At 39.7% G+C, this 25,439-nt stretch overlaps 1 protein-coding gene across 2 annotated transcripts in view; it reads left to right on the top strand.

The window, feature by feature from the left end:
• NKAIN3 (sodium/potassium transporting ATPase interacting 3) overlaps positions 1-25,439 on the top strand; it is a 613,676-nt gene that overhangs the window by 580,070 nt on the left and 8,167 nt on the right. Inside the window, exon 6 of one of the 2 annotated variants that reach the window (XM_023648539.2) lies at positions 19,577-19,646. The exons of the other annotated variant lie outside the window; for it this stretch is intronic. Within the exon in view, the coding sequence (XP_023504307.1) occupies positions 19,577-19,646 (70 nt within the window). The remainder of the gene's footprint in view (positions 1-19,576; positions 19,647-25,439) is intronic. 2 annotated transcript variants of the gene reach the window in all.

Below are 25,439 nucleotides of genomic sequence, written 5' to 3'. Positions count from 1 at the left end.
CATTATTTCTCATATCTCTTTCCTCACACCTTATGAAAATTTAAGTTTCCTACACTATAGAAAAAAATCTGATTAATTCACAATAAGATATAAATGTTTGTGCACTTATATCCCATGGAAATTTTCATTGGCTACTAATTGTGGCCTGTTTTGACAAAAAGTTGACACCAGCAAGCAGAGAACACCTACCCTCCAGAGGGGATTTTAATTTTCTCTGTTTCAGTTTGAACGGGATGTTAGTAATTACTTAAATGAAGGCAATCCTAGTTCTGCGAATGTCTAGCTCTTTTAGGAGATCCCAAAGGTACCCTGAGCTCTAACATTGCAGCTCTATAGATGATGCCCCCTGTCTCTGTGGGGTTATCTCAAGGTGCAATCAAGTGCATCATATTTTATTCTTCATTCATTTATGAATGGTAAATATCAACAGCTGTTTCAAAACATCTTGATTCCTCTGATCCAGATCAATAGTTGATGGAATGTGACACATCAGCCTCACACCTAAAGAAAGTCCTCTACACAAATGCCCACCTGCTGGTGGAAGGTGTAACCACCACTCCCTACATCCCTGCTCCAGACAGGTTGGAGCTCCCAGGTTCTCACCACCGTTACCAATAGCCCAAAGCCGTGTAGCATGTCCTTAAGTCGAAAAGGAAGAATAAAGGATCTGCCATCCAGATGGTCCAGAATGGAAGATGAGGGATTTGGGAACCAGATGTGATTATGAGGGAGCAGAATAACATAACAAAATTCACACCATCATGGCATCCTAAATGCACAGTGAGAAAAAAACGGGCTGTAAGGATTTTATGTGGATCTTGTGCAATGGTTTTATTCTGGGCTGTTAGTGGGAAAATTTAGGATTCCCCCCAGGGGGAAGAGCCGCTGACAGCATTCTCATTTAAATGAGAGCGTTTCCATTTTAAATCTAAATTCAATACCTTATCCCACCCCCTCCCCCCACCCTCTCAATCCTCCCACTGCGATAGTTCTGCCAGACCCACTGCAGGTACATTGATCCCTCTTTTCTCTACATCTGTTCCTAAGCTGCCCACTGACGCTGGAGAGAAGCACATGCCTGTATTCACTGGCCCTGATGCAACTTCACAATGTTGCATGTGAGCTGTCCACCTCTCCCACCAGTCCTCTCACTCATTCCTAGTCAATGCCTTCTCCAGTTCCCTTAAAACTGCATTCTTAGAGCTCCCTACCCTCGTTTTAGAGACTTTGGAGTCCCTACCCCCATTTTAAGAATGAGGAAATGAAGCCCAGAGGGGTGATGTGATTCCTGGCACCCTTCTCTACCAGTAAGACTGATGCAAAGACAATGAAGGCCAGTAGGCATGGGTTCCCACAAGTCCCCAGGGCCTCTCTCCTATTGGAAGTGTCTATATTTATCTATGATTATTTTCTTCCTGAGGTGAAAAAAGAGGTCTCGATTCTGTCCTGTGGCTTTTGTGGCTATGTGCATCCCTTCCACACATTCAGGCACTTTGCTCCGGTAATGATTCTCTCTCTCTCTGTCTCATAGGATGTCTGTCTTTCTCTCGTTCTCCCCTCTCCCTCACCAGGTTCTTCCCCTCACTGGATCTTTTTCCTCAGCATCTGAATAAAGTCACATAATTTTGAAAAAGAAGAAAACAGAGATTACCCTGACTCCCCACCTGGTATACATTTAGCTTTCCTGTCTCTCGTGCTTCTTCCCTCCACATCCAGACTTTTCTACAAAGTAGTGTTCACTTTCTCACCTCCTATTCACTCCTGGTTGCTGCTGTCAGGCTTTCTGTCCTATGTCATCACTGAGATGCTCTGCTCTCTCGAAGGCCAGCAATGACCTCCTAATTCACTTAGATCTTATCAAGCTTCATTACAATTGATGGCTTTGTCACTGTTGACTGTTCCTTCCTTGAAAAAGTTCTCTTGGCTTTCCAAGCAATCCTATCTCTTGAGTTTTGCAAGGCAATCCCATCTCGTGAGCAGCACTTCTTTTACCAATTGAAAATTATTCTAATATCCTTATGCCAATTAAGCAGATTTCTGATGCAAGCATAGGGAACAAATTTTGAAGTGCTTACCCTGACTACCTGGGGAGTGATGATTTATCGTTAAGTCCTTAAAATGTTAACTGGTCATCCCTAGGGAATAGCTTATACTCCCTTGGTTACACTGAAGCATTTTAAGTAAAATAAGGCAATAAAACAGAAGCACTTTAAAGTAAAACCAAACAATAAAACAGATGCTTATCCGAAATAAGGCAGTCAGAGAAAGACGAACTCTATATGACTCCACTCATAGGTGGAAGTTAGTATATTGATAAGGAGATCTGATCGGTGGTTACCAGGGAAAAGGGGGGGTGGGGGGAGGGCACAAAAAAAAAGAAAAAAAGAAAAAACTTGTTGAGGGTAGATCTCATGTTAAGCGTTCTTACCAATTAAAAAAAGAAGGACACGATGAAACTTTTGGGGGTGATGGATATGTCTACCACCTTGATTGTGGTGATGGTTCCATGAGTGTACTCATATGTCCAAACTCACTGAATTCTATGCACTTAAATATGTGCAGCTTTTCGTACATCAATTGTACCTCAATAAAGTAAATTTAAAAACAAAAAACGAAAGAAAACAGATGCTTATCCCTTTTAGATAGCAAAGTGACACATAATATTTTCAAGAGCTATATACATAGACCAAATATTTGATGGAAAACCGATTTTATAATTTCTTTGAAGAAATATCATACAAGTAACCAATAATAAAAGGTATATATGGAACACACATCATCATGTGCTTTATAGTAAGTACTTTATTGACTAAGAGAAAAATAATTCAGTGTTCTTTCTGGGAGCAAGATTGAAACTAGAATCTAAGTGAGATATTTGGAAGTATTCATATAATTTGGATGCCAACATGAAAATACAGTAGGGGAGAAGTAAAAGCATTTGTCTCTCCTTCTAAGTTGTATGAGGTACAAAGTAAAATAATTCTAAATTTTACCTAACTAGCCTTTCAGTATTGTCCACATTTTTTCCTCCTAGAAGGAAACAGGCGCTCTCTCCCTCTCTCTCTCTCTCTCTCTCTCTCTCTCTCTTTCTTTCTCTCTTTTGTTCGCTCTTGCTCTTACTCTGTCTCTTTGCTTGTAAGAAGAACAGAAAGTCCAAATTACAGTTAGTGGTGCATCGCAAGAACAGCTTTCTTTTCTCCATATAGTTCCATCAACTGCAAAGCGTGTAACATTTCCTAGCCCTGTTTATTAGATGCCACCTTCACAAATGTAATGTACAAGTCTGTGTCAGAGACTGGCCAGCTATTCGCTAAGCCCATTTGTTTGTTCTTCTCCCGGGCACACAATGGGACTGCATTTCCCAGCCTCCCTGCAGTTAGGAGTCCTATGAAATTGAATTCTAGATCACAGAACATGAGGAGAAGGGATATGCCCACTTCCGGGCCTGGCACCTAAATAACGTCCACATGTGGCTCTCCATGGTCTTCCCCTTTCCACCTGTTGGATACAGACAAACATTGAAGCTTTGGACTCTGCATGGTTAAAATGGTGGAGCCACAGTGTTGAAGGGAGCTGGGTCCCTGTGTGATTGCTTGGAGGAGAGTTGACCACATGACCTGAGAACAGGATGATAAGTGCCTTTGAGGCACACAGCACTAAGAAGCATCCAAGAGGGTATGGTCAGGGAAGGGTTCCCAGAGGTGGAGACCCTACAGGAGAAAGAGGCAGGAGTTCTCTACCACTGCAGGGGGAGGAGAGCATTTTAGGCATTCCACAAATATACAAGTGCCACCTGTGTGCTTGGAAAGGTCACTTGGAGGAGGTGACACTGGAGTGAGACCTAAAGGATAGAAAGGAGCCTGTGAGGTGAATGTCCAGAGGAAAGCAAATTCCTGGCAGAAGGAACAGCAAGTGCATAGGAAGTCACTTCCCGGAGGAAGCTTCCAGCCGAAGCAAAGGCTTTGACTTCAGGAGCCACTTCATGCTGGATGCTCCGGAGGGTCAGAAGGCAATCTGGACTTTCCTGGCCTGCTGACTCTCAAAATAGTAAATTAAAAGGTAGACTGTATCAGGGACTTAATTTTAACCCCTGCATTGAGGAGAAAGACTACGTGAAAATGATGAGAAGCATGCCATTTTTTCACATGTTGAGAGAAAAGACGGTGCACAGCTGGGACTTTAGTTTTGTTTTCTTTTCCTCTGTTTCTATATTTGCCTCACTTTCTATTTATTCACCTACATGTTTGCTTGGAAAAGTAAATTAAATTTGTTTCTTTTTTATTGAAGGAAAACAAAAACTCTTAGTTACTGGTCCTAAAGTTGAAGCCAAGATGTCATACTGACTGTGTTTTCCTCCTGAGACAACAAAGATGCAAGAAAACAGGTGAAGGCCCAAGTCACTGCATTTTCTGATGACCGTTAGGGAAGTTTTTCTGCTCAGAAAATTCTACTTATATCTATTCGGGGTTTAAAAATCACTATGTGGGGCCAGCCCCGTGGCCAAGTGGTTAAGTTCACACGCTCTGCTTTGGCTGCCCAGGGTTTCGCCAGTTCGGATCCTGGGTGTGGACATGGCACCACTCATCAAGCCGTGCTGAGGTGGCATCTCACATGGCACAACCAGAAGGACCTACACTAGAGTATACAACTATGTACTGGGGGGCTCTAGGGAGAAGAAGAAGAAGGAAAAAAATAGAAGAAGATTGGTAACAGACGGTAGCTCAGGTGCCAATCTTAATTAAAAAAAAAAGAAAAATCACTATGCAATTTATTAAAGTGGCAACATTTTTAAAACCTGTTTTTTCTTAAGCTCTAAATGCTACATAGAAGTTTTCATATTCCATTTACAAATCTAGTAAATTTTAATGATCTCTTTTTTGGGATTTTTTTGTTTCTTTTTATTTGTGGCAAAATACACATAATGTAAAATTAAACACTTAAACATTTTTAAGTGTACAATTAAGTGGCATTTAGTACATTCACAATGTTGTGCAACCATCACCACTGGCCATTTCCAGAACTTTTTCATCATCCCAAAGAGGATTCTGTACCCATAAACAATAGCTCCTCTCTCTCTCTCCCCCTCAGCCCCTGGTAACCTCTATTCTACTTTCTGTCTCTATGTATTTGCCTATTCTAGTTACCTCATATAAACGGAATCATACAGTATTTGTCCTTCTGCGTCTGACTTATTTCACTTATCATATTTTCAAGGTTTATCCACATTGTGGCACGTATCAGAATTTCATTTCTCTCTAAGGCTGAGTAATATTCCATTGAACTTTCAATTACTATTTGATCTACTTAAATTCAATAGTCTAAATTCCTTTAAATAATCTGTTCCATTTACAATTTAAACTAAAGTCCTTTAAACATTTAACCTGCGTTCATGAATTCATTAAGATTATCATTCTTCTAAAGTCCTTCAAATATTTGTCCTAATCAACAAAACACTCATTGATTTTTAAACTAGTCCAGCAAATCCAATAAATCTAACAAAATAAGCTTATACATATATTAAATCTTAAATTTTCTTAAGTATTACACTAATTTAATAAAATTTTCCCATGTCTGTCAACCTCAAATCACAAGTATAAAATTAATTATCCAATTTGAATTTTGAATTGGTTTTACAGCGTGAATCTGCCAGATCTAGCATAATCTGTGTGATTATGTTAAGAATCACAAAGATTTTACATACCAAGTAAAAACAGATTATCCCAATGATTACGAAATCCTAATCTGTACTTCATAAGAGTATTAAAATTGTGGAATTGGCTTACTTTGTTCTCTCTATAGTCAATTCCCTGTGTTGGAAATGCATTTCTCTAATAAACAAGCACCTCGAACAATTTGAGGTTGCTACATACTAAGGTATTTTCAGCTGGGAAGCAGAACCTAAATTCCGAGAGGACTCTAACTTTCCATTAATGGATTTACAGAACATTTTTGTTTATAGTTAGTGGAACAAGAGGAGATCTCATTCTGTTCCCTTCAACTGTGCTTAATCTAGCAGCCCACAATCTAGCAGGACTCAGATGACATTAGAGATGAGTGGACAGACTCCTATTCAGAGTCCTTTTTGACTTGATGGTTTTTATACTTGCTACTTCTTGGTGGTTTTTACACTTGCTAACTCTCTAAAACATTTTAATGTCTTCCCATGTGACTCAACAGACACTTTGTTGACATTCCATTTGCCTATTTCAAATCTATAGAATTCTGTGTTCTTTCTACATTCTAGGTAGGTTACCAATTCTTGTAGACATTTAAATATTGGACTGGATTCTGCACTTCTCTCATATCTTTTCTTGTTCTGAGGTCATTGACCTGTCCAGATCCAAAAGTATTTATAGTCCAGACCCAGAATATTATTGTTTAATTTTAGAGCTTTAAACAAGCTTAAATAACTAATCCTTTATTGATTTATTCTTTCATTCATTCAAGAAACAGTTATCGAAAGACTTCTGTGTTAGACCACAAGGATACAAAGATGAATAAGACTTGATCCCTTTCCCAGGAGACCTTACATTCTAATAAGTGAGCCAGGCCTGTAAATAATTACAGAAGAGTGAAGTGTAGATAGTGGTCTGTATAAAGTGACTCAAGTGCACAGAAAAAATAAGAAGAGGCTAATTGCGTCTCAGGGCACCAAGCACAGCTACTCAGACATGTGAATACGGTCTTATACGAAGAATATTACATCACCAGGAAAGGAACGAAGAAAATGTATTTTAAATACAGGAAAAAATATGTCAAAAAAGCTTGAGAAAACCATGGAATATTCAGGAAGGCCTGGGGAAAACCTGGATCACCTGGAAAGTGATGAGTAGTTGGGTATGTTCAGTTCACTAAGTAAACAGTGGGGTCAGTCCTTGAGGGACCTTGGATTCTGTCCTACACTAGTGATTCCCAACCTATTTCATATCTTGGCAGTTATCGAGAAAGCCAACATTTAAAGACACTCTGTGGGAAATTACTTTTCTCCCAGCAAAAAATGACTGGCCAAGAGGGCTGGCTACTCCACACGAGGGAATTGGTATCTTATCATGTCTGTTCCTACTCAAGTCACACCAGGGATGCCCTGCTGGATGATGTAGAGTCAATGAACAGATTTCATCTTGGGAAGAATATGACCAAATTCAATTTTCTTGAATAGTAATTCATAGAAAATGAAAAAGACTTATAAAAGAGATCTCAGAAGAAATGGCATTTTTGGATGGAGATTGTCCTAGAAAAGGAAGAACCAAAAATAATAAAAGGTTATAAAAAAAGTAAAATAATATTCAAAGGGGAAATGTCCAAAATTATAGAAGTAGACAATAAAAAGGAATTATAGACTTGAAAGTCAACATGTATTTGCCACTTGATTTATAGAGCAAAGGAAAATATTGGCTAGATTTAAATGAGAATGGCAAAAACATATTAGGAAAAAACTGGATAACTAAGAAAAAATATATTACATAGGGAAAAGTTACAATTGTTTAGACAAATTAGAACTGTTTTTAGCCCTTAACTTTTTGAGGATTATTTTTCCTCTCAGCCATCCCGTTCTGCTTTATTGACCCCACCGAGATTTTAGACGTTCATTATTCCATTATTTAAATATTGTCTACTCTCAGAAATTTTAAAGTGGGAAGAAACTGTCAGCACTGATTATGGGAACATTTGATTCCAGAGATCTGAACCCACAAAAGGAACAAAAGCTAGAAATGCAGCCAAATAAAAATGAAAAGGGGGCTCTAAAGATAGAAAAGGAGGTGTTTTCAGGATTTTTTTAAACCTTGTTTTCTCCAGAATAAAATGTTCCTCTGAATGAGCCCAGCAATAGTGACATAAAGGCCTTCAGCCACCAGTGATTCTGAAGAGACAGTAATTAAAAAGTTATAAAAACTTCGAAAGGGATTTCAGTAAAGCCAAACTGTAGTCATAACCAAGCAGCCATTCCATCCAATTACTGAGCTGCTGATGAAGATTAACTGAAGGGTTAAGAGGGTATCTATTAAAGGAAAATAGCACCATCTGTGTGGCTTTGAAAGAGCTGAGTAATTTTAAAGAGAATGCAAAAGGCACTATTAAAGATGAAGGCTAAAGTAAGAAAGGGGAAGAAAACCTTACTTTCCCAATATGAGAAAATCAAAGCTAAAAAGTGCATGTATGTTGAGGGGGTAGGATGGGGGCAGCAGGTATGGTGTAGGCGTCTTTATACAGGTAGTACAAGTCTTGCACTAACAGAGAAGAGAGAAGCCACCGTAGTAGATGCTTGTATCAAAGCACCCTGTTGGGACACTATAGCCATGTCCTGCCTCCCCCAACAATCCAGGACAAGATACTAAAGACGGTCCATGGGATCCTTACAGAATAACTAGAATAAGCATATCACCGCATCCAAAGGAATAACAGTGAAAACATTAGGAGAAAGTCAATTTGTGCACTTTGCACAGAGAGGATATATCATCTGCAAAGAATCCCATGGAGTGACTTGAAATACCAAGAAAAAAGAGAGAGTGAGATCTCTCCTCAGGGTTTGTGCTACTGTGGGGAAAATCAGTAGAGAATAAACACAATGCCAGTCAAAAACTAAGCAAATGATGATCGAGATTGTCAAGTGTACATCGGGCAGGTCACGTGCCCCTGACCGAGTTGTGGACTATTCAACGGCCAGCCCTGGAGACAGGGAAAGCCAGCGACCCCATGTGACACTTAACCCAACAAATTCTGCCTCCATTGGGCTTTATTTTCTTTCTTGGACCATGTCTTTATACAAAGAAGCTTACCTTTCTAGAATAAAAAATGCTCGTAGAAGATGAAACCACAGGCTTCAAAAGGTAGCCACCTAATCCATTTCCCCTCCTCCAAACTAGCTTCTCTTTCCAAATGTGAGAGAATCAAACTAGACACAAGTTCAATGCCAGTTCCCCGAGGAGAGACACTCTTCTGGGGAATAGGGGTCATAGCAAGTTGGAATTCTCACAAATCATTGTTATTCTATTCTAAACAAAGCTTCCGAAATTTCAAAAATCAATAGTTGATGGAAATCTGTCATCAGAGTAAGGTAAATGTGTAGCTATTATCAATAACAGCCTGCTGTTTGCTGCGTGCTTTCTGTGCCAGCACTCCATGGCCATTACCTCATCCAGGGCAACCACACCCAGTGGGTCATTGTCCTCATCTTATGGATGAGCACGCTGCGATTTTTCCCAACTCACACAGCCTGTAAGAAGTGGAACTAATATTTGATCCAGATATTTCAGGTACCAAAGTCCCTGTGCTTTCAAACATGCACTGGTGCCTTTCTTTCTAACAAGGATAACAACTAAATTCTTCATAAATAGGTAAAGAAAGAGACATTGGTCACTCAGTAGATTAAAACCAGAACATTCATATTTAAATACTGAATGAGAATATAAATTACTTGTACAACATGGAGAAAAATAATGGGCTAGCCCACTAAAATTTAAAGGATATGGGGAGTCATATGTAATGTAACACACCCAATGATCTTACTCCAGACCAATTGTCGTGTTTTAGCACAGAACACTCGATATGTGAAGTTTATCACTAGAGTAACAGAATCATTCAAATACTACAAAACTGTGAAAAGACAACCCCTCACCTCCCCCCCCCAAAAAAGCTGTGTTTAATTTTAATAGCTTCAACATTCTGTATGGCTATACAATGAAATTAGAAGAATTCACCATTATTAAATTCTGGCTCAATAAAATGTAAGAGAATATAAGACAAAATGTTTTTAAAAGCAAAAATGTAACTTTCCTTATTTTCACAAAACTAGGCTTAGCATTTCTTCCCCATGGTAGGCACCTCCAGGAAAACTCGGCCATTTTGGTGATTTCTCAGCCACATCAGCTGTCAGCGCAGGGATGGCTGTCCTCGTCCCAGCACTGATTCTGAGGTCAAGGTTGGTGTGGTGGCCTGGCTGTGAGGGATAGAGCTGGGCATCCATGTCTTTTCCTGCCCTTCCTACTGGCATCCACGGAGCTGTGCAGTGGTCCCACTGTGGCCTCCGTTGTCAAGCGTGTCTCACCCTGGGCTGTCAGCACTCCATGTGCAAGCTACTGTGGGGCCTGGGAGCCTAGACCAACTTCCTGAGTACAGTAACCGGTGCTTCTCTTCTGTCTTCTGTATCTCACACAAGTGTCTCTCGTAGCCAGCCCTAACTCAGCATCATCTACAGAAGAGAATTCAGGAAACATAGTTCCAGCTTAGATAAATTGACACATCACAAAATCGCTACAATGTTTACTAATAAAACTAAGGCATTACTCTTTTGAATGTATCTCATGGACTCTAAATGCCATAGCAATTTAATATCCATAATTATCCATTTTAAAATTATGTAAACAAGCTTTAATTAACAGTTGAAATTTTAACTCATTCCATTTTCTTTTCTGACTCGTAACTTCCACTTCACCCATATTCTTGGGGGTACCAGCCCTATAGTGTAGTGGTTAAGTTTGGCACACTTTGCTCCAGTGCCTGGATTCACAGGTTCAGATCCTGGGTGCAGACCTACACTACTCATCAGCCATTGTGGCAGCCACCCACATGCAAAACAGAGGAAGATCAGGACAGGTGTTAGCTCAGGGCTACTCTTCATCAAGCCAAAAAAAGGAGAGGAAGATTGGGAACAGATGTTAATTCAGGGCAAATCTTCCTCAGCAAAAAAAAGAAAAGAAGAAGAAGAAGTTTTTTCTTAGTCTATCATACATTTCCACATTGAAAAGTTGTTTATGGATTAAAATCTCATTCTCAATGTTATCTTTTAATGAATAAAAGTTCTTAATTTGTATAGTTCAGTTATCAATCATAAATTAGGAAATTTCATGGTTTGTTCCTCTTGAAGATTGTGTAGGGGAGGAAGAGAATTCCTCTACCCATTCTAGGTCCTTCTGGCTGGTCTATGAATTAAACTGACATGAGAGAGAATAACAGGAGAAAAATCAAACAAAGCTTTATAACATGTCTACATTGGAGAAACCCAGGAAAACTGGGTAACTCACTAAAACGGCCAAGCTGCCAGCTTAAATAGCATCTTCAGCTACAGACAAAGGAGAGTGTTGGGGGTAGTGGTTTGGGATTTCAAAAGGGAGGAAGGCAATTTACTTGGAAAAGAAGAAGCAAATGTTTGGTAGATAAGAGTGGGCTTAGCCAGGACCCTCACAGTCTGTTAATACCCAGTTGTCTGTGGTGATGGCCTGTCTTGGAGACAGGCCTTTTATCTTAAATTCTTACAGGCAGTTACGGGGAAGGTCAAAGTTTCTTTCAGAGTCTTTTGTTCTTAAAAATAATCAAGGCAAAGGCAAAGAGACACATTTTGGGGGGGCCAATTCTGATTCTCCACAATTGTCTCAGCTAATCTTTTCCACATACATTTTAGAATTAGCATTTTGATTAAACTCCTGAAATTTTTCTTGAGATTGCTTTAATCCATAGATTAATTGATCCACAGGTCAATGGGTATCTTTGTAATATTGAGTTTCACAATACATGGATGTGACATATGTCTTTCATTTCCTTAAAACATCTTTAATTTCTCTCATTATATTTTATTGTATTCAATGTAGAGGACGTACAAATGTCTTTAGATTTATTCCTATGAACAAAAATTTAATTTTTTCCTGTGACTAGATTTTAAGTGTTAAGGTTCTTCTTTGGATGGGGTTAAAATTATGATTATTGGCTGCTAACATGAATGAGCAAAGATAAATGTGTTACAAATATTGATGATAAGTCCTAAGCATAAAATGGAATAATTGTTGGAAGGGTAGCACTTAATGAAATGGACAAAGTGGTTTTGTTTCATTTATTTCATGTATTCACGGATGAATGTTAGTTATTGCTAGAATGCAATAGGCTACCTCAGGTACTTTCAATATTTGGTGCTAGTGTTATATTTATAGAAACTTTGTTCACAAAAAAATACAAGAATGGGAGGAAATCGATTATAGCAATGTCACTCAATTATTCTAATTCCTTCCTTATCCAAATATTCTTCAAGGCATACCTTGTCCCAGGCACTGTTTTAGGTGCTAAGGATACAGCAGTGAACAAAATTAGACGAAAATTTTTGTCTCATAAAGCTCGAATTGTAGTAGAGGAGTCAGACATCAAATAAGATTTTTTAAAATAAAATATATAATATAGCATGATAAATAGTGATAAGTACAAAAGAGAAAAAATAAAGCAAGGAAGAGGTAGGACAAGTGGGAAAGAGTAAAATTATAAATAAAGTCACTGAGATATATGTCAAAAGGTACATAGTCATCTATTATCAGAAATTATTTTTAAGATACTACAGCTGATAAATCAGTTAGTTCTCTTTCAATTACTTTGGAAGCAAAAATCAGAAACCACCCACTTTGTCATTAGTTGCTATTACTTTATCATCAGAGGAAATTAAACCTGCTCTTTTGTTTAATGTCCTGGAGGGTTCCCCCCCACGCCCAGGCGGATGCACCAAGGTAAGATTCCAGGTGGCTGAGATAAATGCCTTTCAGTAGAGTGGAAAGAAGATAATTGCAGAAGAGGATGAGGGAACCAAGAGCCAGAATGGCCACAGGTACCTTCTCAGGGCACATAAATTTTGGAATTAAGGCTGTTGGAATTGACACCTTAAACTACGCATGCCTACACACCATTTGGAAAGTCCTCACATACGCCCTGGTGCATGCATTTCCCAGCTGAAGACTAATTGTCTCTTACTGCCTCCCTTCTTAATTCCCTGCATGAGAGGAACTGGGAGTCCCAGATAGACCTAGCATTGCTGCCAGACCCTCCAGACTCTCTCACTGACAACTCTCAGTGTTTTCCAGACCAAATTGCTGTCAGGGACAATTGATCTATACTAGTTCTCCATGTCAGCCCTTGAGACTGAGAGGGCCAAGGGAGAAGTAGAAGAGTCCATTTTGCATGGCTGTTACCAGGCAGGAAGAGGTAAAAATGTTGGAAAACTCTGATCTGGACCACGCAGCCTGTAGGACTGTGGACGCTGCTCTTCTGGCTGGAGCTGACTTATTCTGAGCATCTCATTGTGCCCACGTGCTTCCTTTCCTCAGTTTCACGTGCCTCCTGAAGGGCGGAAGAGATTTTATACTTCTTCCATCATCAAGAGAACAATGATGAATAGTCATAAAGCTTGCACTTGGGTGTCATCTGCCTGCTTGAACAGCTCTTAAGGTTCATAAAATTATTTGGGGCAGGCAGCAGAACACCCCTAACCACCCACTCTGGGCATTTACAGTGTTTCAGGGCACTGTCGGTTCACTGTGCCAGACAACCCGTCACGGCACCCCTGTGGCCACTTGATGTGCTGTGAGCAGCCCAACTGTGGCGTATGTTTGGTACAGCAGGTCATGGCCTGTGAAAGCTCAGATTCTTCAGACGGGAAGGAGATGGCAGCAGATCAGTGATGCTGCAGACTAGCTCGTTCCCTAGTAACGCAGGCAGGGCTTAGCTGCCAGCCACCTCTGAAATAACCGGTCTCTCCTAAAAGCCTTCATTATCTGTGGGGTGCTGCGAAATCCTCTCCGCGGTCTTTTAAAGGCCTCTGCATGAACTCAGTTGATGTCGAGCCCCTCCCACAGCTTTTCTGTTATGAATTCATATCATAGGATGAGTAAATCACAATCTAACGGCCCCGATATTTGAGTTCTTTAAGGCCTGAGCAACACTTCCTTAAGGCATTAGTGTTGGCAACTGGTAAAATAAATGCTTATTAAGACAGTATAACAACTGCGTGGCAGAAACAATGCTGGACCAGGAGGCAAGTTCAGAATAAATATGTGTTTCGTCCCCGTCTTCCTGAGTCTTCTCACTTCTCTGGGTTAAATGCAATATTACAGGGGCTCAATGTTTCTCAATTCAGTGACACGGCAGCATGCGCCACAGCTGGATCAGAAACAAAGCGCCTTCATTCTAGTCATTTGGTGAATATATTTGACCTGGGACATAAATGATAGCTTGAGTGCTCCCTGGAAATGGCATGTGTAGCTTTAGGTGTATAAAATCAATTAGGTTTGCAATGTCTGAGTGAGGAACTGAGTCAGGAGCACTGAATTATCTATTGGAATTTTCGTTTAGGATCGAAAGTTTCCTGTAGTCAAATAGAAAAGTTGCAATTGCTTGTGTGGCTTTTACAAGCGGAAAACAAGTCTGTATTTGTACAGTTAGATGTTGCTTTAAATCTAAAGTAGCTGTGTGATTCCTTCAGGTCGGTGAGAATGCTTGTCATGAATTTGCAGTGGCTGGAGTGAGTAACGGCAAAGATATTCAGTTACAAGTAGCATGATTCCTTCCCAGAAGTTGCTTGGCTGTGCTGTTGGCACAGGAAACACATTTGAAAGAACTGCAAATAACAGGGTTTCCTGGCTGTAGGCTCTGAGGGCTCTTCTATAGTAACACCTTAGCTTCTGAGAATGGGGGAAGAGAGCCATGCTCTGCGTAACTGGCTTTTCTGGACAACTGATGCCAGCTCTTAATTGTACTGATTTCTTGCTCTGCATTTCAGGAGTTTAATAAGCAGAGCATACGGAATTCAATTTAGTTGTCCTGCAGGTACCCAGCAAGCCGTTCCCCCACCCCGCACCAAGCTTCCCTGTCTTCCCCATCTCTTCCATGGCCACTCTTCTGCCAAAGATCCTTAATGGTGTTCTCACTGTAATAACTACAGATTTTGCGAATATTTTCTTTCTAATCATCCTTTTCTAATACCTCTGAAAACCTATTCATGCCTCTTCTATGACTTCAGGTGTTCCATTGAAATTCATCCCCTTATTTCTACTGAAGAAATTCCTTAATTCAGCATCCTCTCTTCTCAAATCTTTCTCATTAAAGTGAATTTTGGAATGCATAGTTGCTTTCCTTTCTTAACAGTGGAATATAGCTACCTTTCTGCAAACTTCATCAGAAGCCGAAAGTCTTTCCTACTGAGTTATTTTCAAGTCTTTTGTTACCTTCTTAAAAATTTTCATTTTTTTAAAAGCATTTGACATCATTGAGAAAAAAGCATGATTTCAGAATCTATAAACTTGCCCTCTATTTACACTTAAATTTACCCCTTTCCTTGAACTATCTTCCCAGTCTGGTAAATGGAAAGTTGGTATATACACAGAAACTATTTTTTTATATGGAAACATCATCATCTTGTGGATTTGTAGGCTTTTGTTGCCAAAAAGCCACATTGTTGTTTTCCATCTATGAAGGATTCTTCACATTTTCAGTTTCTTAATTAACCTATTTTTCAATGATTCCTTCTTAGTAACTTTTTTTGTAGTCTTGTCTAGTTATGGAAGCTTGATAATTTAAGTTTTACCCATATGTGATATTTTATTTTTAGAGGTTTGCAAAATTTACATCACACTAGACTTCTAATATGCAGAGAAAGTGGAGTTCGTTTGTACTGCCTTCCACTGGGGTGACCTTATGTCTTGGTTTGTTGAAATGGTCTCTTTTTACACAAGTTGCCCTGGATCCTATCTGATTTAGACTTCGTCTTAAATTTTTAAATAATAATGAAATTTTATTATTAATAGTTGTATTAGGGTAATCTAAGATGGGTAAACTGATAGCACTTTAATTTCCTGTCATAGTCTTCTCAAGGTGTGTGAGATGCAAGTGCGTTGAGTAGAATTCTCCTTTTAACACGTGGTCAACTCTGTAAGAAAACCAACGCCACACCGTCTCCCCAAACCTTTAAGGACACAGTGTAACTAGCACCTTCCTTTCAAGGACGCATGCAGGTCAATCGATATTTAAAAAGCTAGGTGCTTGGACAGAGATGGTAGAGATGACTAACTCCTTCCACGTGAGGTGGAGGTGGAGCAAGTGCTGGAAGCTGTAGCTCCTGCCAGCAGCCCTGTGCACGGGTCCCCGGCTGGTGGATGGGGTCCCTGGAGAGCACCTGCAAGTGTGGGGGATAGGCTGCCTCCAGCAATGGAAGAAGAGTTTCCCAAAGAGCTAAAATACCAGTGTTGTATTAATTCATCAAAAGCTTTCAGCAAAAACCCAATTAATTTATTTTCAAATATGGTTTGATTTTTTTTAATCCAATTCATAGAATCAAAGTAAAACTTTTAGATATTCATTCTTTCCAAGATAAAACTTCTGATATTACTTAAAGTGCTGTGGTAATTCAATGAGGTAAATATTAATGGTAAAATTATTTGTTTTGTGGTAATAATACAAATTTTGGTGAAGCACAGTATTGTGGTTTAAAAAAGTGTAGTATTCTTATAGAATTAAGAAATTTGTAAAGCAGAGATGTGTTTGGAATTTAGATGCGCAGGTAGTTTATAATTGCCTCCTAATAAAGTTTCAGTGTTTTACCAGTGAACATAGAAACTCTAGTTTTCAAAATTTATACACACACACACACACACACACGTTAGGGCAAATAAACTAGAATATTTTTCTGCCTTTTCGATATTATGAATAATGCTGTTCTAAACATTTGTGTACAAGTTTTGTGTAGAGACATATGTTTTAATTTCTCTTGAGTATATACCTAGGAGTGGAGGTACTGAGTCCTATGGTGACTCTATGTGTAACCATTTTAGTACCTGCCTGACTGTTTTCCAAAGTGGCTGCACCATGTTACATTCCCACCAGCAGTGTATGAGGGTTCCAATTTCTCCACATCTTTACCTACATTTGTTAGTATCCGATTTTTTGATTCTAGGTATCTTAGTGGGTGTAAAGTAGTATCTCATCGTGGTTTTGATTTACATTTTCCTGAGAATATTTTTGTAACAAAGTTGATGCTGAAAACGAAAAGAACTTCAGGATGACAGAATACATTTTCTCTCTTTGCTTCTCCTCATCAGTCAGAGTCAGCAACATTTCGTCCTTTAAAGAGCTACTTTGTAAATCAGTCTGTTTCCTACAATGGTTGTGAGCATTTTTACAAATGAGTCTTCCACAGTTCAGTTGCATTGCATTCAAGATCACTTGAAAAATTTAAATCAAATCACTCAGCAAATGAAGTACTCCCAAAAATTACCTTTGGAGGCATTTAGTAAATGGCAATAATTGAAAGCTTATAAAAAGGAGGACATTGAAATTTATGCTCACAAAAGCAAGAGAACTGGACAAATTAAAAAATGAGAGCTCAAATGTTATACAAGATTTAATTTTCAATTTTATAATTTCCTTTTGAAATATCTCAACTTGAGAAAAGACTCTTTTGATGGAGCTCCTGTTTTTAATTGGAAAAATTTATATTCTGCGCCAGAAGGAAGAGAATTTGATTTGAGAAGATCTAAAGATTTTGCAGCACTTATATTTGGTGAAAAGAATCATGAATAGATACAATTTATGTTTTGCGTCTTATAAAATTTCTGGCAAAGAAAGATGCACTGAATGGAGGTAAAATAAAAGTGCTTGGGAAAGTATGTGGGCTAAACTGCGTTACACGTATCGTCTCTCTAGCAGCCTTGTTTGGTGTTTACTAGCACCTGTATAGAGAATATTTCCATAGTTAAAAATACTATGATTTACAGAGTTATTAAGGTACCAACAATTTCAAACTTACTAGCCATAGAAAGAAATTTTGAATAAGATTGTAAACAAATTTATGAAAATAATAAAACCATATTGAAATATATATATAAAAAGTATATTCTTCCAAGAAAACACCAGTGATATGGTGTATTTGAGACAGACAGCTAAGGAGCAAATTCACAGCAGTACATGAATTAATCCCAAAAATAATGATTCTGTTAATATCTTTAATGTTCAAATCATCAATATAAACAAGTTTTCTTTTTATTTTGCTTTAATGAAAACAGATATATGCTATCTATATTGTTATACATAATTTTATTTTGAATATAATTTTCCAATTGAATCATTTTATTCACAAATGCATATATTTATAATTTTATTTTTAACGTTTCTTTTAGCTCCCAAAAGTTCCGTGTAAATGATATGGTCATTCAACTTTCAATCAATGTGATCTTCCTTCTAAATTCATACCTATTGGTGAGCAGGGTGAGAGAGTGGATATCTGATTAAATATCTAATCTGGTAAAAACTTAGTCCAATATAACTAAATGGTCCCTTTAAGTGCTACTCATTCTCTCTGAGAAAATCTTTTCAGCATCTCAGATTGACTCCCCTCTCAATGCTTCTCGCTTAAGGTAGTGTCCAGGTAACTTATGTGACTTGGTAGGAAAAGGATGGGCTTCAGGCTCCTCTGGTCTCCAGGGGGATTACTTGGAGATGGCCCTTGCCACCTGGCTGTTGTGTACCCCACAGCATTCCAAATCTCAAGTCTACACAGTGATCTGGTGAAGCTGTGACTGACCCAGCCTGACTGGAGCGCCTCCAGTGGAGGGAAAAGGCTAGAGCAGGTCAGAGATTGACAAGAGTGGCTAGAGCTGCAGTAGGTCAAGGCTTCAATAGATCTTCTAGGCTACTTCTTCTTTCTCTAAATCACGGTTCACTGAAACGCCTGTCTTGAGCTGAGGATATGATATAATATTTGAATGCTGTGTACCTAAACACACACACACACGCACACACATACACACTCACTGAGAGTTCAGCATCCCTATTTGCCCATGTACCTGTTAATGTTAGAGTCCTATAGTATAACCAAAACTTGGTATAAAGCAATTAATATTTTAAATGGACTGAAATAACAGCAAATAAAGAACAAGAAAAAGGAACTAGGGTTAGCCATGGACATTAGGATTGAGGCTTTGATCAAAACAAAAAGAAATAGGGGCTGGCCCAGTGGTGCAGTGGTTAAGTTTGCATGTTCCACTTCCGTGGCCCAGGGTTCACCGGTTTGGATCCTGGGTGCAGACATGGCACCGCTTGGCAAGCCATGCTGTGGCAGACATCCCACATATAAAGGAGAGGAAGATGGGCACAGATGTTAGCTCAGGGCTGATCTTCTGCAGCAAAAAGAGGAAGATTGGTGGCAGATGTTAGCTCAGGGCTGATCTTCCTCAAAAACGAAGAAAAAAAAACAAAACAAAAAGAAACTAGAAAGAATATTACCAATAATAGTAAGTCTATACAGACTGTGAGACAGGTACCATACTACCGAAGAGGAGATGAAACCTTCTCTGCAGAGGCAGATGCTTCTTTGTCAGGGATGGGTTGAGGACAGAAGGCATGGACATAGATTACGTGACTTCTCAAAGATCTTTCTAATGGTGCAATAAATATTCTTAAGGAAAAAAATAGATTCTGGCAACAAGAAGAGAAGGTAAATCTTTTGAGATATGAGGGAAAGGGCATATCAGTATGCCTAAGGACAAACACATTATCTAAAACCTAATGTTATTTAATGTTACTAGTTCATTTCTCATGAAAGCCAATAACAACTATAATTTTTCAGTCCCTAAGATCCCAAGTTTTTTGTGTATTTTTAAAATTTCCCCATTTTTTGATCATTGATAATATTTTTAGCAGTCCTTTATGTTAAATACACAGTTTGCCATTACAGATATTTGTGTGAACTATTTTTACGCGTTCCTTTTTAAACACCTAGCGTTATGTGTGTTTCTGTATTCACATTTATTCACATTGGGCTCTGTTATATTTCCAGTTGATTTCATAGGTGGACTTGATGCACACTCCTACTACCAGGATCATGTTGAGTTAAAGCCTGTTAATCTGTAAGTAAAGGTGTGATGAGATGGAAAATATTAATCCTTCTAACTTGGCCCAAACTAACCAAACCTGAAACAATTTGGACTGACTACTACTAATCATTGGTTTAATTTTCCACTCATATTTAAACCACACCTTTCACATGTAACCCAACATCATCATTAATATTACTCATTCCAGAAAGGATTTGAAGTAGGTCACATGCTTTATGTTTCTAAAATAATATTCTTATTTTGTTTTTCTGATCAATAGTTGACTGCCAAATTGGAAAGAAAAATTTAAAAAGATGATTTAGTCTACAGAAGAGAGGCTAAATATGTGTCTTGGAGCCAGCATAGCAGAGGGAAAAGGGGAGAAAGATTAGAATCCAGGCTCTACCTGCATGGTCTCAGAGGTCTTCCTTGACATCTCTGAGACTTGGTTCTCTCACCCATAGGTGAAAGAGGGAGGATGGGTTCGATGGAATAGGCTTTGTATATACCTTATATATATATATATATATATATATATATACGTAAAGTTGCCTATGCTTGTGCCAGGTACTCAGATATGTGACTAACTGTCCCAAGAGGACACAGAAGGAAGTCAACAGCTACAATAAAAAACACCTCAAACTGGACAGATTTCAATTGAGAGTATGGAAGGAATTATGGTTACCTGATTGATAAAATACTAGAAAATAAATGTAGTGACTCTTTTCCTAGAAAACTGTAAGTAGCAAATAGACAACTGTGTAAAATCATAACTATCATGTGCTAAGCACCTTGCATATATTATCTCGCTTACTCTTCATGAAAATACTGTAACGTACTAATCAATAGTCCATGTTATGAATAAGGAAACTGAAGTTCATGGAGATTAGGCAACTGTCCCAAAGTCCCTCCAGGAGTAAGTGGTGGAGCTGGGGTCTTTCCTGGATGATAAACGGCCCCCGTGATGTTGTGGACTTGCTCAGATGACCTTCCGACTCTTTCAGCCCAATGCTCTGTAATTCCGTAGTGCTGGTGGAAATGATGTAAAACAGTCACTGGTATAAAAAATACATGTGAAAGGCTTCCTCTGCTGCCTCTTTGCCACAGTGGCTCCTGCCCAAATCTACAGCCCCCACCCAGCACTGGCTCCACCACCTCCCCAGGCTGAATTAATTTTATTCTGGAAGAATACTCTAAAGGAAACATAGCTCACAGGCTACACAAATCAGCACTGTGTCTGTCACATGATAGATGTTTAAATATGTGTTGGTTTCTTAAAGCAAATCCAATTTGGAAAAACATTCACCCCATATAGCACTCGGGGACCAAGCGGTCACCGTCTCCTTACTCACGCCAGTGAGAGCTTGTAAATGATGTGCTCTGAAAGTTGATACTTGTGGATTTGGGGAATTTGGCAGGGATTGTGACAATAATAAAGGTGATCAGTGCACTGGAAGTGAGAAAACAACTCAAACAATGCCTAATGGTGACTTGGAGAGTCTTATATATGTTCTGTGATAAGAGGATGATGAATGATTTCTTTCACCTCCACTGTGAAAAAATAACTCAGCAGAGAAATTGCAATATGAAAAATGTTAGTCAGAAGTAAGAAAGATCTATTAGAGGTGATTAAAAACTGCAATTGAGGGGCCGGCCCAGTGGTGTAGTGGTTAAGTTCTTGTGCTCAGCTTTGGTGCCCTGGGGTTCTTGGGCTTGGATCCTGGGTGCAGAGCTACACACTTCTCATAAAGCCATGCTGTGGCAGCATCCCACATATGAAACAGAAGAAGGTTGGCACAGGTGTTACCTCAGCAGCATCTCCCTCAAGCAGAAAAGAGGAAGATAGGCAATAGATGTTAGCTCAGGGCCAGTCTTCCTCACCAAAAAAACCCCACAAAAAACTCTCAATTGATTAATTTTGATAATGGAATCTCCTTTCTTGAATGATACACAGGTATCCATGTACTTCAAAAGGGTGTTCTGTGGCATGGCCCAGAGGCAAATGACTTCCATCTCTGTGAATCGGGAACACACAAAAAGTCCTCGCAAGATTACCTAACAGGCTTTGCTCAACTCCACTACCTCCTCAAAGGGTTTTCTCAATTGCTCAGTGCACTGCTGAGCTCTCAGAGCTTTTTAGCTGAATGTAGCATAAACTACAGGCTGCAGAAAGCAGGAAAACAAGTTCCCGCTTTGACGGATTATGTATATTATGATGTCAGATGAATATAGAAAGCCTTTCAACCATGAAGGGAGCAGAAATCTGAAAGATCAAACTAAACCTGGTTTAAAATCATTGTGCATGAAACCATGTAAAAGGTCAGTATGCGTGCTCCCCACAGGTATGCGAATATTGCAGCAGCGTTTATCCATCCGGTCAACACCAGTCAGCCTGCTCGATTTCTTTTAATCAGGCCTTTATGTTGGGCTCCATTGTACCCAGCCCTGTGAGGCCCTATCACCACCCAGCAACAGGGTGCAGGAAAAGCCAATCTTCTGTACGAAATTGTTAGAGAGGGGAGCGAATGCTGGCTTTTAACTCTCGTTAAGTCTCTAATCTCCATGGAGTACAAAGCCAGGTTTTATGAGGAAGCCACTTTATTAAGGGGATCAGGAGAATCTTTAGCACATTCCCAGGCATACGTATCAACTCTAGATGAGTAGTTACAGACAGTCTATTCACAGGCAACTCTGCAGACCGTACAGGAAACCTTCATTCTTGTGTTTGCGTCCTTGCTCATAATCGTAAAGTGTACCTTTCCAAGGGTCACAGGCAAATTGTGTGTGAATATGTGTATTGGGAGTGATGTGATGGGGGTGAGGCAGTTGACAATTAGATTTGATCTTTCCTGCTCTGTCTCTCTTTGAAGTAATAATATCAAACTACCAAGGCCCACCGATTAAATACGTTGGTTTAGTTCCATTTATAACTGTTTGTTGATTACTTACAATGTGTGTGCTAGGCCCTGTGCTGGGTGCTGGAGATACAAAGATGAGTAATACTTGAGCTTTGACCTCCAGTGGCTAATGACCTAGGAGAGGAGACCTACATAGAAATAAGTAGATACAAGTCAGTTTTTTGCAGAAGGGGGAGCAATTCCTTCTCACTTGGGGAAAGAACACTCCACTGAGAAGTAAGGGCTGAGCTGACTTTGGAAAAACAATGAGGAGTTTATCAAAAGCAGCAGAAGAAAGCCGGTGTTCCTTGCATGGAATCTAATTTGCTTGGCCATTCTGCAGAAGATAAAGTTGAAATTTGTGACTATCCAATCTGGCGTTTGCTGTAGTTCTCACATAAGATGAGCAAACCTATGAGGAAGCAGATGTTTAAGCAGAGCAGGGATCTTGGTGGCTCCTGGGGGGGATGCTCCAAGATCCTCAGCAGCCATTGCTCCACCACTTAAAAGATGTCACTCTTTATGCTTAAAGCTATAGAGATGCTTTCAGTGGTTGTTGTCTGGATCTGGTTTGGGGATATGTGACACACAGGTCAGGGGTAGCCTGGGCTGGGGTCCATTGTCTTGCCACGGCCACCAATGAGGGGGTCGTAACTCTCAACATAAGTACAACCTAGGCCTCCGTGAGGATCTCCTCCATCACTACTACTACACATTGATGCCACCTTTCACAAGGAGAAGAGCGAGGGTTGCCCTTGTCTTTAGAGCACAGAGCCACGTGGTCGGCGGTGGCTTTGAAGAAGAGACCTACACAGCGGCTTGTCTTGGAGGCAGCAGTAACCCCAAGGGGAGAAGTCTAGCTAAATCAGGTTTACCTCTCAGGCAGAAAAGTAGCTTGGCATGAAGCCATGAAAGAGATGCAGAATATCAGGCAACATCATAGGGAGCAACTAAATTACTTTAAAGTTTGTCAAAATCATCAAAATGGTCAGCAACTGGGTAGTGGGAAAATTAAGCTCTATGTGGCAGTACTTCTTTGCATAAAAATAATTAGACCAAGGCAGTTTCTCAAAGAAAGACAGCAGTGGAATTTCAGAGCTGAGTTCCACAATAGAAGCACGGAGATCTTGATGGATATTAAAAATTTCCATGAGGAAGACGCCACATGGCTGCAGTTAAGAACGATTTGATGAAAAAGCCTTCTCCCGTCACTTTTAGCTACTTTTTCCAAGATTTCCCAATGAGAACTTGACTTTTCCCTGCATCTTGACTTGTCTGATTGCCTTTGCTGGAGGCTAATTTTTCTTCACAAAAGTTGTTACGTGCTATATGGCCACTGCTGATTGAGTGTCTGCTATTGCAACTAAGTACCAGAAGACAGATGAGGCTAACTCCCGTCTAGGGCTGGCAGGGCTGTCAGCTCCCACCATGCCTCCACTGCCCGTCCTCTGCCTCTAACAGGCCAGACTCACAGGAAATCTACCTCTGATGATCAGACAATCTGCTGGATAGCTTCAGAGGTGGTCGCGTCCATCTGTTCTTTCCTAAGAACTGCTGTTTTGTATCAGTATCCCTATAAGTTAATGCCAGGCCATTTTGCATGTACAGTATCTAGATTAAAAATCAGCTAGGACAAATCAGGTGGGTGTATATGTGTGTCAGAGGTGGGGAAGTGAGAATGATGTGCTTTCAAATCCTGATTTAATAACCACTGGTGATGTATTAGTAAACTGCAGCTGGAGGGACCTGGAGTCTACAACCTCCATTTATCCCATCATTCCTATCATTTTATTAGTCTTTAAGTGCTTGGTGAAAAAATGGAGCTCTCTGTCTTTATCCTGTTTTCATTTGTCCTTGATTGCCTTTCACACTTTCATATTTGTCTCTCTCTGCTGTCTGTCACCTGTGGCATGCAGAGTAAAGTGTCTGTGATCTGCTCACAGAGATAGCTGGCTGACTTTCCCCACTACTAAGCGTGGAGTTCTGTTGCCTGAGGGCTTCCATCAGTCCCTGGAAATGGTGGGCACTTACAGAGGCGTTAACCCTCCCGGGCTATCTCAAGAGTCCAGAGTGCCACAACCGTGATGCTCTCAACACCCTCTTAGTTGTCCCAAAGGAAAGATGGCCTTCCCTGCATACCTGCCTTACTTAGCACAAAGGTGGCAGCACTTAGAGCTCATTGTTCTTCCTAGCTTTGGCACACTTTCCCTTTGTCACTGGCACTAATAATTTTTTGATCCATCATAGGAAGTAGTTATACCATTTTAGGGATTATGCAAAAACACATCCTAATATACAGCCTTTTGACTAAGTAGCAATGAAATGGCTGTGTTTAGATGGCTCATGCAGTTCAGACTCGTCACTATACTGGTCAGTTCATGCACTACTGTCCTTGCTAGGAAAGAATGATGCCACCAACAATGCAGCCAGCCACACACAAGGGGGTCTGCTGTGACCTTTGGTCAGTCATCTGCCCTGTGCCTCACTGGGGACATGGAGACCTTCTCATTTGACATGTGACCTCACACACTGCCCCCAGAACTTTGTGGATCCTGGTTCTCCTGTTTCCTCATGAAGCACATGAAGCTTTTTCCAAAATGAGAAAGCCTGTATCTGAATGGCACTCTCCAGGGGCGCTGTCAATTCCTGTCCTTCCCAGAACTCTCAGGATTCTTCTCAGTACTTGTCATAGAAGTCAATGGCAAGAAAATAGATTTATGTAGTGGTGTGGAGATATGCAGCAAAATTAACCTGCCCAAAATTGATCAATGTTAAGTAAAAAAACTTCATTTTGCCCTGTTTTCAAGAGAAAGTATCCTCTGATTTTAAAATAAAGGCAATGAACATAAACCAAATTTTATGTTAAACATATATTTTTTCATTTTGCATTTACATAAAAAAATATTTATAATCCCCATAGTGTGACAGA

This window comes from Equus caballus, chromosome 9, assembly GCF_041296265.1.
Source record: "Equus caballus isolate H_3958 breed thoroughbred chromosome 9, TB-T2T, whole genome shotgun sequence".
NCBI lineage: Eukaryota > Metazoa > Chordata > Mammalia > Perissodactyla > Equidae > Equus > Equus caballus.
Note: the sequence above shows the minus strand (reverse complement) of the source record. Positions and strands in the feature narration are given on the sequence as shown.